The sequence below is a fragment of the Ictalurus punctatus genome, chromosome 10 (genome assembly GCF_001660625.3).
Source record: "Ictalurus punctatus breed USDA103 chromosome 10, Coco_2.0, whole genome shotgun sequence".
Taxonomy (NCBI): domain Eukaryota; kingdom Metazoa; phylum Chordata; class Actinopteri; order Siluriformes; family Ictaluridae; genus Ictalurus; species Ictalurus punctatus.
Genome location: NC_030425.2, coordinates 3,048,239 through 3,060,972, shown reverse-complemented (window position 1 = coordinate 3,060,972; position 12,734 = coordinate 3,048,239). Strand labels below are relative to the sequence as shown.

The following is a 12,734-nucleotide window of genomic DNA, read 5'->3' as shown; positions in this document are numbered from 1 at the left end:
ATTTGCCTGAGAATATTTTGGTATAAAATAGAGTTCATTGTTTCCTGAATGACTACAAGTTTCCCAGGTCCAGTGGCTGTAAAACAAGCCCAAATCATCACCCCTCCACCACCATGCTTGACAGTTGGTATGTGGTGTTACACTGGTGTAACACTCAAACTGTGTTTGGTTTTCACCAAACATGGCACTGTGAATGATGGCCAAACATCTCCACCAAGGTCTCATCAGTTCAAAGGATACTGTTCCAGAACTCCTGTGGTTTATCCAGATGCAATTTTTCAAACCTAAGTCATGCTCCATATTCTTTTTTGGAGAGAAAGGACTTTTTCCTAGCCACCCTTCCCTGAACGCCATACTTGTTTGGTCTTTTTATGATTGTGCTGTCATGAACATTAACATTTAATGTACTTGCAGAGGCCTGTAGGTCACACAGTGTAGCTCTTTGGGTTTTCTTTATATTTAAGCACTAAACGGTCTGTCCTTGCACTGAATTTGCTGGGACTCCCACTCCTGGGAAGACTAGCAACTGTTTTGAATGCTCTCCATTTGTAAACAATCCTTATTTATACTGTACGTATTTGAAATCCGTGTACTTATTTTTTCCCACCTGGAATTACCACATATTGAAAACTGTTTTTGTTGTTGTTGTTGTTGTTGTTTTTTTTTTTTTTTGTCACCTGATGTTATTTGATTGTTTATAGAAGTTAGTTACTTTCCTTTTCCAGTGACTGTATGTAAAAAACAGAAACATTTCCCTTCAAACTTGTAGTTTTCAGAACTATATAACATTTTGAACACATTTGACCTCATGAAAAGTTTTTTTCCCAGGCTATCACACACATATGTTTGGATTGCGTGAGTGTGAGCTTAGACATTTTATGGGTTTTATGGTAAAATGAAATGAAACAGAGACTTGCTAATTACACATGCATCGAGTTTCATGTTCCACATCATGCAGGAGTTACATAGTTTTTATTTCTTGCTTGGCCTTTATGTGGTTGACCTGTTTTCTCACTGTGCTTTTCTCACAAAGTGGTGACTCAAACTGATTCTATAGTTACTATTTTATTCCTTTATTTAGTGTGAACTCTATTCATTTATTTGTTTAAGTCATTTATTAAATGCACCAATAAATGTAACTTTTTCTATATGCTGTTTTTTTCCCCTTTCCTATTTTCATGCTTGATTCATAGTTGTGCTGGTGGTTTGAGTGGTTTCTTTTTGCATAGACTTCCTCTTCACCTCTTTTGCTGCTTTAGCTTTTCAACATGATTTGACAGGAACCTGCCTAGATAACTCAACACTCAGCCTTAGACCCCTTTGACACAAACACAAACTAGTGTGTTTAACACAACATATTTTTTAGTGTTGTAGGTGTGCATTTCCTGTGACCCACAAGACGACATCTTTGTACTTTTTGGTTCTGTCCAAAAGGTCCTGGCATCTTGGTCACAATGCTTTTAACAAGAACAATGGACTACTTATTCAACAGGAATTTTCTGCTATTGCTCACAGGTCAGACATTTTACATTCATACCTATACAAGATAAATTGAAGTTGTTTTGATGGTTGTTTGTGGGGCTTGAATAATTTGTAACTTATTCTATCATGCAACAAAAGGCAGAAGGTTAAATATTTAAGTCAATCACAGTTTTTAATATTGTTTGGGGGAGGAGGGTTTGCATTTATTGGTTATTTATTAGTATTCCCTAATTATTTGAATAAACCAAGCTTTTGACATGTATCACATTGCCCTACAACCTCGGTTCTCAACGTCAGTGGGGTCCGCGATTGGAAATCATAACCCACCATTATTAATGTTATTATATTTATCGTCACTTTCGTATTGTTGATTGACTGTTTAAATGGTCCCTTGACTTGAATATGTTTAATCCAAGCATCAATAAACAAACAAAACAATAAAACAAAACAAGCAGATCTATAAATAATATAAATTTTAATATTGTGTGTTCTGTGAGTGGAAAGTTTCAATAAAAAGCCATAGCCAATATTAAATGGTATTGTACATTTAATAAATATGTGCTCAATATTTTAATAGTATGATTATATAAAATTAATTTGTCAAACATATATATATAAACTGTACTCTACACAAATAGCTAGTTTTCTACAGTGACATTAAAGACTCAGTGCCCACAGGTAAAGGTTAGATGTGTAACATGAATTTGGCTATTTCTGAAACTTTAGATGCACTTACATTGTTCTTTAAGAGTCTCAAGGCATTTGCTTTTCCCTGGAAATCCTGTATGCTTCACTTTCATAAAATCTTTTATTAATATTATTATTTTATTTCTTTATTTTTTAGATTAAAATGTTTTAGGTTTGTATGTGATATATATATATATATATATATATATATATATATTTTTTTTTAACTTACAACCATAACATGCCATTTTGAAATATATGTTTTAAAGGCAAATCTCATCCCTAGGCATGTTCAAAACAAAGAAAAAATATTGGCGATATATTGGTTTTAAATACACCAGAAGAAAAAAAAAACATACACATTTTCTATCAATTATATACATATGTGATGTGTATGTAATTGATGTATGAAATTCATATTCAGATACTTCTGTCAGAGTCCAAGCCCCATAATACTGTACCTGTCTATAGTACTGACAGGAGTTTGATGTTAGGAACTTCATTAAATGATTTATTTACTTTTAATAAATGAAATACTAGTAAACTCTATTGGTTTTCAAATTATTCCTGTGATGTTTAACCCTGACTTTTTCATTGAAATATGATGCATTCTCTGTGTTTTGTTTTCCCCACAGTGGGAGCCATAATTAACGCCAGAGTTCAGGGGACACGTATCGAACCTGAGGTCCCAAAGATGGTTAAAGCATGTACAGGATCACACACAACCATCAGCTGCATGTTTCACACAGATGTTAAAGGGCTCAAAGTGGCCTGGTATTTTGACAAAACGTCTGACTTTAATGACCGTAAGAACATTAATGAACTCCACTCACCACCTGGCTCCAATGTGAGGCATTACCATGAAGAGAAAGGACACACTGCTTCATATTTGACCATTCGAAATGTTACTTTAAATGACAGTGGATGGTACTTTTGTCAGGTCACACAGGATATTCCTATACTCATAAGTAACCTCAGCAATGGATCTGAACTGGTCATTTGTAAGTACTATTTCATATATATATATACACACACACACACACACACATACATACATACATACATACATATATACATATATATATATATATATATATATATATATATATATATATATATATATATATATATATATATATATATGAAGAAATATATCAGTGTGGGTTTAGAAATTCTATAACAAAACCTTCAGAACATATCTGAAGGTATAGAGACACCCTGTGCTCATGTTTAAAATATTGATGTACCGAATACTTTATAGTAAAAAGCAATCGTAACATGGTTAGATGTAACAGTCCAATGCCTTTACATATTAGTTACAACATGGCATTGTCCCCTATTAAGATTAAGAACACCTGATTTCACTTAATTTTTCATTTATTTTGCAAATTTTGAAATGTTACTGGGAGTCACATTAAAATAAGCCATATTTAAATGAAGAGTATACCATGGCATTTTAGTCTTTATTAGCTATCTTGACACGCTGCACTAGTGTACTGTATGAATTCAGCAATGTAAATGGACAAATTTCTTAAGTGCTTAGCATTTCCATGATTCTCAAAAATAACTAATTAGCATTAATTAGAGCATGAGTAATATCTCAAAATATCATCTCTCACTAGCTACACTACATCTAACATTTAATTAAGCTATTTCTTATTACCATATTTCTCTTTTGCAGCTCCTCCCACAGAGTGTAATGTTGAGGACCATACAACAAATTCTTCTACGATTTATGGTAAAATGTTTCTACAAAACAATTTTCTACAGTCACAGCTAACTTATTTCTAGGCATTTTTAAAAAATTTTTTTACTGATTTGAAGCATTAAACAGTTTTGTCCTGTTGGATAATTTTATGCATTTATTTCTAGAAAGATGCAGAATTTCTTGGCCAACAGAATAACAAAGTGTGAAGCCGGAAATGAGTAAATGTGTTTAAAAATATGTTTAGTAATCTTATATCACATGTAATCTCATAATAGGAAATACTAGATAAATCTGATTATAATCAATCTATTTTTAAGATGCTACATTTTTCATAGAGTAATGCCCACAAGTTGAGAAGCACTGATCAGTACGTAGACTTAGGGGACTATGTATGCCAGCACCATGTCAGCTGTGTCTTTGTCAGTGGATGTTTGTGGACATCCACTTCTCAGTTGGTCTGCAATGCTTACAGTATTTTTTAATTTAATAAGTTTGACAGCAGTGTCGTGTCTGATGTGCTTGCCATGTTTCCTGATAGTCTATTGCAACCTTGCGACAGCTTTCCGATCCAGCCGTGAGAATGATTTCAGTACATTCTTCTTTTGTCAAAGACATTCTTAAAGGCTATCTGAAAACAAACAAACAAACAAACTAATAAATAAATAATATAATATAAACTAAGTATGAAACGTTTTGGAAGACAATTTGCTATGTATGGAAACCTGCATTATTATTGAATGTCAAATTACTAAACAAAAGCAATGGATTAACTCTCACACTGGAATTACAATAATTTGCTGCTACAGAAGATTCTACCTTAAATAAACTAACAAAATTAAATTGTTGCCATTTGCATTAGCTGGGGCAGTTAAAAAACAAAGACCAGTGGAATCTTCTAGTCCACTGTAATGTCAGGATATCGTAGAACTTGCCATTACATTCTTCAACCAGCACAGTGTTGACAGATCCCCATACATTTAACTATTTGGTCAACCTCAAAACATTCTCTGTGTACCTTGTTGGAAAGCGAGGATGCTGCTTTAGTGCATCTTTCACACACTGTAAGCGCCCGCAAAAAAAATTCGGGGCTGTAGGATTCAAATCCAGTTTTAGACTTGAGTGCAGTCTCAAATGGTTATTGGTATTTGCACTTGGACTTGTCTCGGTCATGGGCATTGGTCTTGCTAAATATGGTCTTGGTCTCAACCAAGAGTTTGTAAAAAAAAAAAAAAAAAAAAAAAAAAAAAAGTCCCATGTCAATCACTGCAACACTAGTTAATCGTGGGTGGGTATCTATGAGCATGTATGCAGAAGAGGACAGACTTTCCTCTAACTGTGTTACAGTGCCTTGTGATGACCTGCGATGACAGTTCAAAATGATGCTGTTGGTTGTCTTCATGTGTCTCAGAGGAAGCATGTGTTAGTCTTCATTCTCCCCAGTTGATAGCTGGCATATGAAAGTGGGCAGCTGGCTGGTTGTGATTGTGAACTGGTAGTTTATTTATTTATTTATTTTGTTGTTGTAATATTATACCTATATTTATATACTTTTTATATACTTTTAGCACCATCAGGCACTACACATTAAATTTCATTGTACTGTTGTGCAGTGACAATAAAAGCATTGTATTCTATTCTATTTTAAATTGCATTGAATTGAGCATGAGTGATATCTCACAACTTCATCTCTCCCTTGCTATGCTACATCTAACATCTAAATAAGCTACCTTATATTACCATGTTTCCCTTTTGCAGATTCACCCACAGACAGTAATTTGGAGGACAGTACAAAAAATTCAACTACAACTTATGGTAAAATGTTGGCTTTTATCAGTTTTTGTATATTCGTTGGAAGATTTTCCACAGTCACAGCTAGTTCATCTGTACTTGACCTGGTTTTAATTTGCATTGCTGGACTGAGGTAACTGGAGAGGTTGAGAAGGACACTTATTAAGATTTAGATCATTACATTATCTTAGTGGTGCCTTCTGTAGCAGAGTTTAGTCTAAGTCAGTGGGTTTCAGATAGTCTTGCCTATAATGGTCAGGTAGTCTTGCCTATAATGGTCAGGTAGTCTTGCCTATAATGGTCAGGTAGGCCTGCCTATAATGGTCAGGTAGTCCTGCCTATAATGGTCAGGTAGTCTTGCCTAACATTTAAGACCTTTAAACTGTTACCCCAAATCAGTTAAATGATAATCCCTATCATCATCATCTTCTTCATCAACATTTCAAAGTCATTACATACTGTATATAAAAGATTAAAAGATTAATCACAAAAAAGTCATCTTAGCAAGTGATAATATCTTGAATGTATGTTGAATTACAGTAATCTACTGTTTCCTATTAAGAGATTTTACTAAAGCAAATGAATATTATACCTATTTCTAGCCATTTTTACTGATTTCAAGAGTAAAACAGTTTTGATCTGTTGGCAGATAATTTTGGTCATTTTAAGCATTTATTTCTAGAAAGAAGCAGAATGTTTGAATAGAATAGAGTAAGTGTAAAGCATAAAGAGAAGAATAAAAGTAATGGATTAACTCTCACACTGGAATTACAATAATTTGCTGCTAAAGAAGCTTCTACCTTCAATAAACCAACAAAATTAAATTGTTGCCATTTTCATTGCCTAGGGCAGTTAAAAACGATGCTTGTCTGGAATCTTCTAGTCCACTGTAATGTCAGGATATCGTAGCCCTTGCAATTACATTATTTAACCAGCACAATGTCTATGGATCCTCATACATTTAACATTTATCTGAACTCAAAACATTCTCTATTTACCCTGATGGAAAGCGAGGATGCTGTATCAGTGCATCTTTCAAACACTATAAGCACCCGCCAAAACTAGGGCTGTAGGATTCAAATCCAGTTTTGGACTAGAGTGCAGTTCTGAATCATTTTCAGTATTGATTTGGACCAAATTGAGGAGAGAAAAAATGTGGAAAAGAAAAAAAAAATGACCACCACAACTTAACTTTTATAACCTGGAGGGAATACATGGTAACGTCCAGTTAACAGCAACACAGAATTCCTGGATTGGCGTACCTCTAAGGAGGAAACACTCCCCACATGTCTCTGGAGAACCTGGGTGTCTGGCACACTGACTATTGTGATAATTACCCAGTGGGCCAGTGTCTGTTTAGACAGGGGAGCTTCCCATATCTTTCTTCTGTAACAGATAAAAAGTTTAATACATAGATTAACAAAACATGATGATATGACTATGAGCAGAATTATCTGGCCACCAGTGGATGCACGGCATGCAGTTCTCACACTGTTTTTGCAGAACTAATCTCTACATGAAAGCTAGAGCTTATGCCCCTCTTGCTGAGATTGGGGTTTTATTTGGGTCTGGTTTTGGAGAAGGGCCTTATGAGTGAGTGTTTAGGGCTCAGTGTGCAGACTTAACACTGAATAAAACAACAAATATGGACATCCTTAAGTTCACAGTAACTGATACTGCAAGACAGAAAATACATCTTCCTGTATTGTTTATTTTTTTGTATGGTCTGAGGGACATTTTAGTGGTGGGAGTGCCGTTTTCCCCACTCACCTGTGGCTGACAGAACTTGTGGGTGCTGGAGCATAAAACCAAGCTGTGACAACTTAAGTGTGCTCTGTGGCCAGTCCATTTGACTGTGCTGGTTTGTAGACTCAAACACCCCATGTTCTTCTTTCTAGGGATTCCTTGGCATCAAACCAACTGTTCGAACTTAAACCAGAATATTCACTGAAAAAAAAATATTATTATTTTTTATTATATATTATTAAATATTATTATTTAAAAAAAATAAAATATTATTTAAAAAATATAAAAAAATTTAAGGTCATCCTAATTTTTCAGTTTATAGTGATTTTGACTTTTTGATTATTCTTGCTTAATTACATTATGATTTTGCCTAGATGAAGCAATGACATTAGAGCATGGCTGATTTATCAGGAGAAGAGAAAAAAAAATTAATAAACTACTTTGTTGGCTCTAAGTGGCTTTGAGATTAATTATTCCAAAACATTATAAGGTATTACAATAGTCACATATTATTATATTATTTAGTCAGGTATTATTATAGTCAGACTGTTTCTGCCACCTATCTGCATATCCTTACATTAAATTTTTTTTAAACTTAAAATAAATAAATAAATAAATACTTTCCCTTTTTCTAAATGTATACAAGTTAATTCTGGTCAATGTATATTCTATTTTATGTCACAGACAGTCATAAAAAGTGTTTCAGTACACGTCGTACTGTGTATGGTTGTGTATGTGACAAATACAAGTTGAATTTGAATATTCAGTATTCCTCTTCTCTTCTCTTTCTTTCCAGCATCTGAACCTCCAAATGCTTCTCCTTGGTGGCTCTGGGTAGCTGTGGCAGGGGGCTGTGTTTTGATTATAACAGCTGCGATCACCACAACTGTCATATGCAGAAGAAAAAAAGGTGATAAAACTTCTATTCATGGTAAAGTCTATGTACACAAAGATCGACAGACTGCACTGATGCAAATATTGTCATACAGCATTGCAGTGACCCCGACAGACAGTCTTTCAACCCATTATTTGAGCAGTTAAGTGCTAAGCCTTCTAAAAGGGTGCTCTTTGGATAACCTTTTCTGAAATGGCAAACCCTGTAAGATTGTACATTGTACCTTTGTGGGTTCCCACAGAGAGACAAAAAATGGTGTAGGCAATCATGAATGTATGTACATTTAACATGGTTGCATGTGAAAGAGTCATGCACAGCAGAGCAAAACGTCTGTTTGAGGTCATTTACTTGGGTCTTGATAGAGCACATACATGTGTAGGTGGTGTGTGCTATGAGTCAGACTCAGAGGAGGTCTCCAATTCAGGTAAGACAGGGTGCTGTAGACTGCTTGTGGTTACAGTGCTAGTGTGCAACATATATTTGCAGAGCAACTTATTTGTCCTCAATCATCAGACATCTGTGCATTACTGACCATATAAGAAGACAATGATATTATATAACTTATAAATATCTAAAAGTGTGTGTCTGTTTTTTAGAGGCCCCTGTTTATGAGAACACAAAAGAAGCATCAAAGAGACACTGGAAAGAAGATAAATACCTTCACCATGGCATGCCATCAAAAGGATATTCACATAAACAAATGGATACTCTGAAACCACACAACCATGAATATGTTCACAATGGTAGAAAACCGAGCCCAAAATTATAAATAATGGCATTGGATTATAATCTGCTAGTCCATCTTAATTTTATCATTCAGCCATTCAGTTGTAATTTTGCTGGTGTGGTTATGATAATTGTCCTGTTGCATGAACCAGTTTAGGCCAAGCTTTATCTGCTGGACAGATGGCCTCACATTTGCCTTCAGAATGATTTGGTATAATGAGGAGTTCATATTCGTCTTATAACCTTAAGGTGCCATGGAGCTGTAATTGCAAAACAGACATATCCCTCATCATCCCTATACCACATTCGTGGTGATATGCCATGTTTGGCCAAAGCTTGTGCTGTGCATTAATTATAACCAAACATCTCCATTTTTAATCATCTGCCCAAGCAACATGGTTTTCCAGAAATGTTTTGTTAGATGTTTTACATAACATTGCAGACTGTGCTTGAATAGAGAAAAGAGTCCTGCAGATCCTTATATGTAACCCTTGGGTTGCTTGACGTCTTCCTCATCAAATGGTCTGACACTGTGGTGAATTTACTGGGACATTGACTCCTTGGAAGATTGGCAGCAGCTTTGAATGTTCTCAATTTTTTAATAATCCTCCTCACTGTAGAATGCTGGGTTTGAATAACCCTTCCCAGAATGGTACGTAGAAACAGTTGGTTCTGTAAGATCATTGGTGATGTCTTATCTCCTTGTACTGGTGTTAACAAAAAAACCTATGCCACCAATCCAGACCACTAGAATGCCAGAATTTCTGCTTTTATAGAGGTGGCCACACATCCCGATTATCAAGAAATCTGTTGCATTTGATTAATAGCTCCTCGCTGCAAATTACTGCTAATAGATACGGAAACAGTAAGTATATGCTTACATTTTCGCACATGGCTTTCACATACGGGCTGATATATTTGGTAAGTAAATAATGACACAGTAGAATGTGGTGTTTGTCACTGATGTTAGATTTACTAGGTCTTAGGACCTGATGAGGAAGAGGTGATGTTTTAACAAGTCTGAATATGTAAAAAAAAAACAAAAAACAAAAAAAAAACATACATTTAAAAAGAGGGTGTACTTTCTTTTCTCAACACTGAAAATGCATTACATTTTTAATACAAAATCAATACACAATCAACACACAATGATGAGAAAAGTCACAGAAGAGTGCCCAGACTGGTTTGAGCTCACAGGCAGGCTACGTTAACTGAACTAGCCACTCTTTACAGCTATGGTGAGAAGAAAAAAATCTCAGAATGCAGAACACATCAAACCTTGAAGCAGATGGGCTACAATAGGAAAAGTCCACGTGTGGTGTCGCACAAGGACAGGAATCGGAGGCTGCAGTGGGCACAGACTCATTGAAACTAGACAGTAGACTGGAAAAAGACTAGATGACTGGCTGACTGGATAATTGCATAAATAGTCAGGTGTACACATGCTCTTATTAGTGTTCAGTGAGTGTATTTAGGGAAGACTGAGGATGTTTGTAACACTGGTTAGTAACACCCGCAGACTTTCTTAAAATGACGTAACCACAGCCACATGACTGTCTCCATACATGCTTAGTGTAGCATGAAGCTCACAACTGAAGAGGTAGCTGTTCAGAAGCTTCAGAACTGTTAATAAAATATAGGTTTACACAAATAGCATTTTGTGATTGGTGCTAAAATGGCTGCATGAACAAACAGTCATGCACAGCAGCTGTTTGAGGTCAGGGCTGTTTCCTTGCTGAAGCATGTACATGTGTAGGTTTTGTGTGGTATGAGTCAGACTCAGATGAAGTGTCCGATTCAGATAAAACACAGTGCTGTAGACTACTTGTGGTTACACAGCTGGTTCCAACACGTATTTGCAGAGCAAGTTATTTGTCCCCTCTTCTTACTTACATACCATATAAAAAAAGACATTCATAGAAACATGTATGTGTATATTTTTTGAGAGCCCTGTTTATGAGAACACAAAAGAAACCTTAACAACATATGGGAAGACAGATCGATCCCTTCACCACTACATGCCATCAAAAGGATATTCAAATAAACAAACGGATTACTCTTAAACCACATAACAATGAATACTGCAGCAGACAACCGAGCCCAGTGGAATAATGGAAAAAATGGAATTGGTTATTATCTGCTAGTCCATATTTATTATAGCTGTCTTTATGTTAAGTGTGATATTCTATTTAAAAAAAGTGACTTCTGTGCTGTAGTCACTTACTGCTTTTATCACTGGAAAAACAACGCCATAGCTCTGCTTTTGCAAACTGTTTATTTGTAAAAGACCCAACTGAACACTGTGATTCCATATTTGGATAAAATCTATTCACCTGTACTAACATGATAGATCAGGGTTCTTCAAATCTGAGGTCCACTTTACTGTGCTGCCGAGTTTAGCTCCAACCCTAATTAAACAGACTCGAACAAGCTAACCAAGGTCCTCAGGATTACTAGAAAATTACAGGCAGTTAAGTTTGGCGGTTGGAGCTAAACTTGAAGAACCCTGTGATAGATCATACTTCACTGTTGCCAATATCAAATGTAGTAATATTGTAGACCTCTTTGACAAGTATAAAATATTGTATGTCGACCATAAGCACAATTGCTGCAAAATACTGTCAATTTCTGTTATTTGTTATGCTTATGTTACATCTGTTCATTTCTCAAAATGCAGAAATAAAGTAAGCTTCAGTTTTCTAGATTTCTCAACATTGTCAAAACTCAACACTTTTATAACAGAATGCTATTATAGAGAACTGATTTCTATGAAAATTTCAGGTTCGTATCTGGTCCCACACAAGAGATATTCAACCTGAAATTGAGGGGAATTTTTTTTAAATTGCACTTTCTTGACTCCAATAAATAGATAAATAAATGAGAAGTCTCAAACCTGAAATGTCCTGCATGCATACTATACTTACCTAGGTTCCCCATTAAAATAAGTAAGACTGAAACTTGAACCCTTTCCATTATAAATTGACCCTGAATGTGGAACTGTAATCAATCTTGAACATGACATCTGGACTTAAATTCTAAGTCTAAGCAACATGTTTATGTTCCTGTACCTTGTAACATACTCTAGAGACCAGTTTTTGTTCCAAGGGGCTAGGACCATCCTGGACCGAGATAGTGAGGTTTCCGTAAACAGCTGGATAAACGAAATTTGTTGAGGTTAAACAAATGGTAAGAGTGGTTAAACCAAGTAAAAATAAATACATTTTAAAGTTGGTGGTTTTGCAATGACAATGCATAGAGGTACTGACTCAAAATAAATTAGAAAAATTAAAAATGGTCAGGCAAGCAAATTTACAAATATCGGACCACTTGAGATGGACTGATTCACCTAATAGTTAAAAAAAGACTTTATATATGCATACATACATACATACATACATACATACATACATACATACATACATATGACAGTCACATGACCACCTCCCTTAAATCCAACTTTTAGCTGGCCTGTCAATATTGATGAGTCAAATGAGTAGTCAAAGGTGACTTTCAGGAGGGGATTTGTTTTGGGACAAACAAGTACTGAAAGCTGGAGCTTACTCTTTTAAAAAATCAGAAATGTGGTGTTATTATACAAGCTAAATGAGTAAGGAAATCCAGAAAGAAAAATTAAACATAAGGGGTAGGGAGTTATATAAAGGCACTAGAAGTGTCATTTTTGACACTAATAATTCATAGTTC

At 35.2% G+C, this 12,734-nt stretch overlaps 1 protein-coding gene across 2 annotated transcripts; it reads left to right on the top strand.

Moving 5' to 3' along the window:
• Window positions 1-1,147: 1,147 nt before the first annotated feature.
• LOC108270826 (uncharacterized) lies at window positions 1,148-12,302 on the top strand. 2 transcript variants are annotated; one of them, XM_053683373.1, is made up of 6 exons: window positions 1,152-1,515; window positions 2,805-3,170; window positions 3,851-3,907; window positions 5,633-5,689; window positions 8,208-8,321; window positions 8,903-12,301. In XM_053683373.1, exons 1-6 carry the CDS (start codon window positions 1,455-1,457, stop codon window positions 9,073-9,075), a joined length of 828 nt encoding a protein of 275 aa, XP_053539348.1. In that variant the 5' UTR covers window positions 1,152-1,454; the 3' UTR covers window positions 9,076-12,301. The 2 variants fall into 2 exon arrangements, with proteins under 2 accessions (XP_017333266.1, XP_053539348.1); XM_017477777.3 differs by lacking the exon at window positions 5,633-5,689 and having other exon boundaries at window positions 1,148-1,515; window positions 8,903-12,302.
• Window positions 12,303-12,734: the final 432 nt, after the last annotated feature.

Excerpts from the sequence above, each read along its gene's own strand:
- LOC108270826 (XM_053683373.1), top strand. The coding sequence starts at position 1,455 with ATGCTTTTAACAAGAACAATGGACTACTTATTCAACAGGAATTTTCTG. Across the intron at positions 3,171-3,850 it reads TGGATCTGAACTGGTCATTT|CTCCTCCCACAGAGTGTAAT; the intron begins GTAAGTACTATT and ends TCTCTTTTGCAG. Across the intron at positions 8,322-8,902 it reads CATATGCAGAAGAAAAAAAG|AGGCCCCTGTTTATGAGAAC; the intron begins GTGATAAAACTT and ends TCTGTTTTTTAG.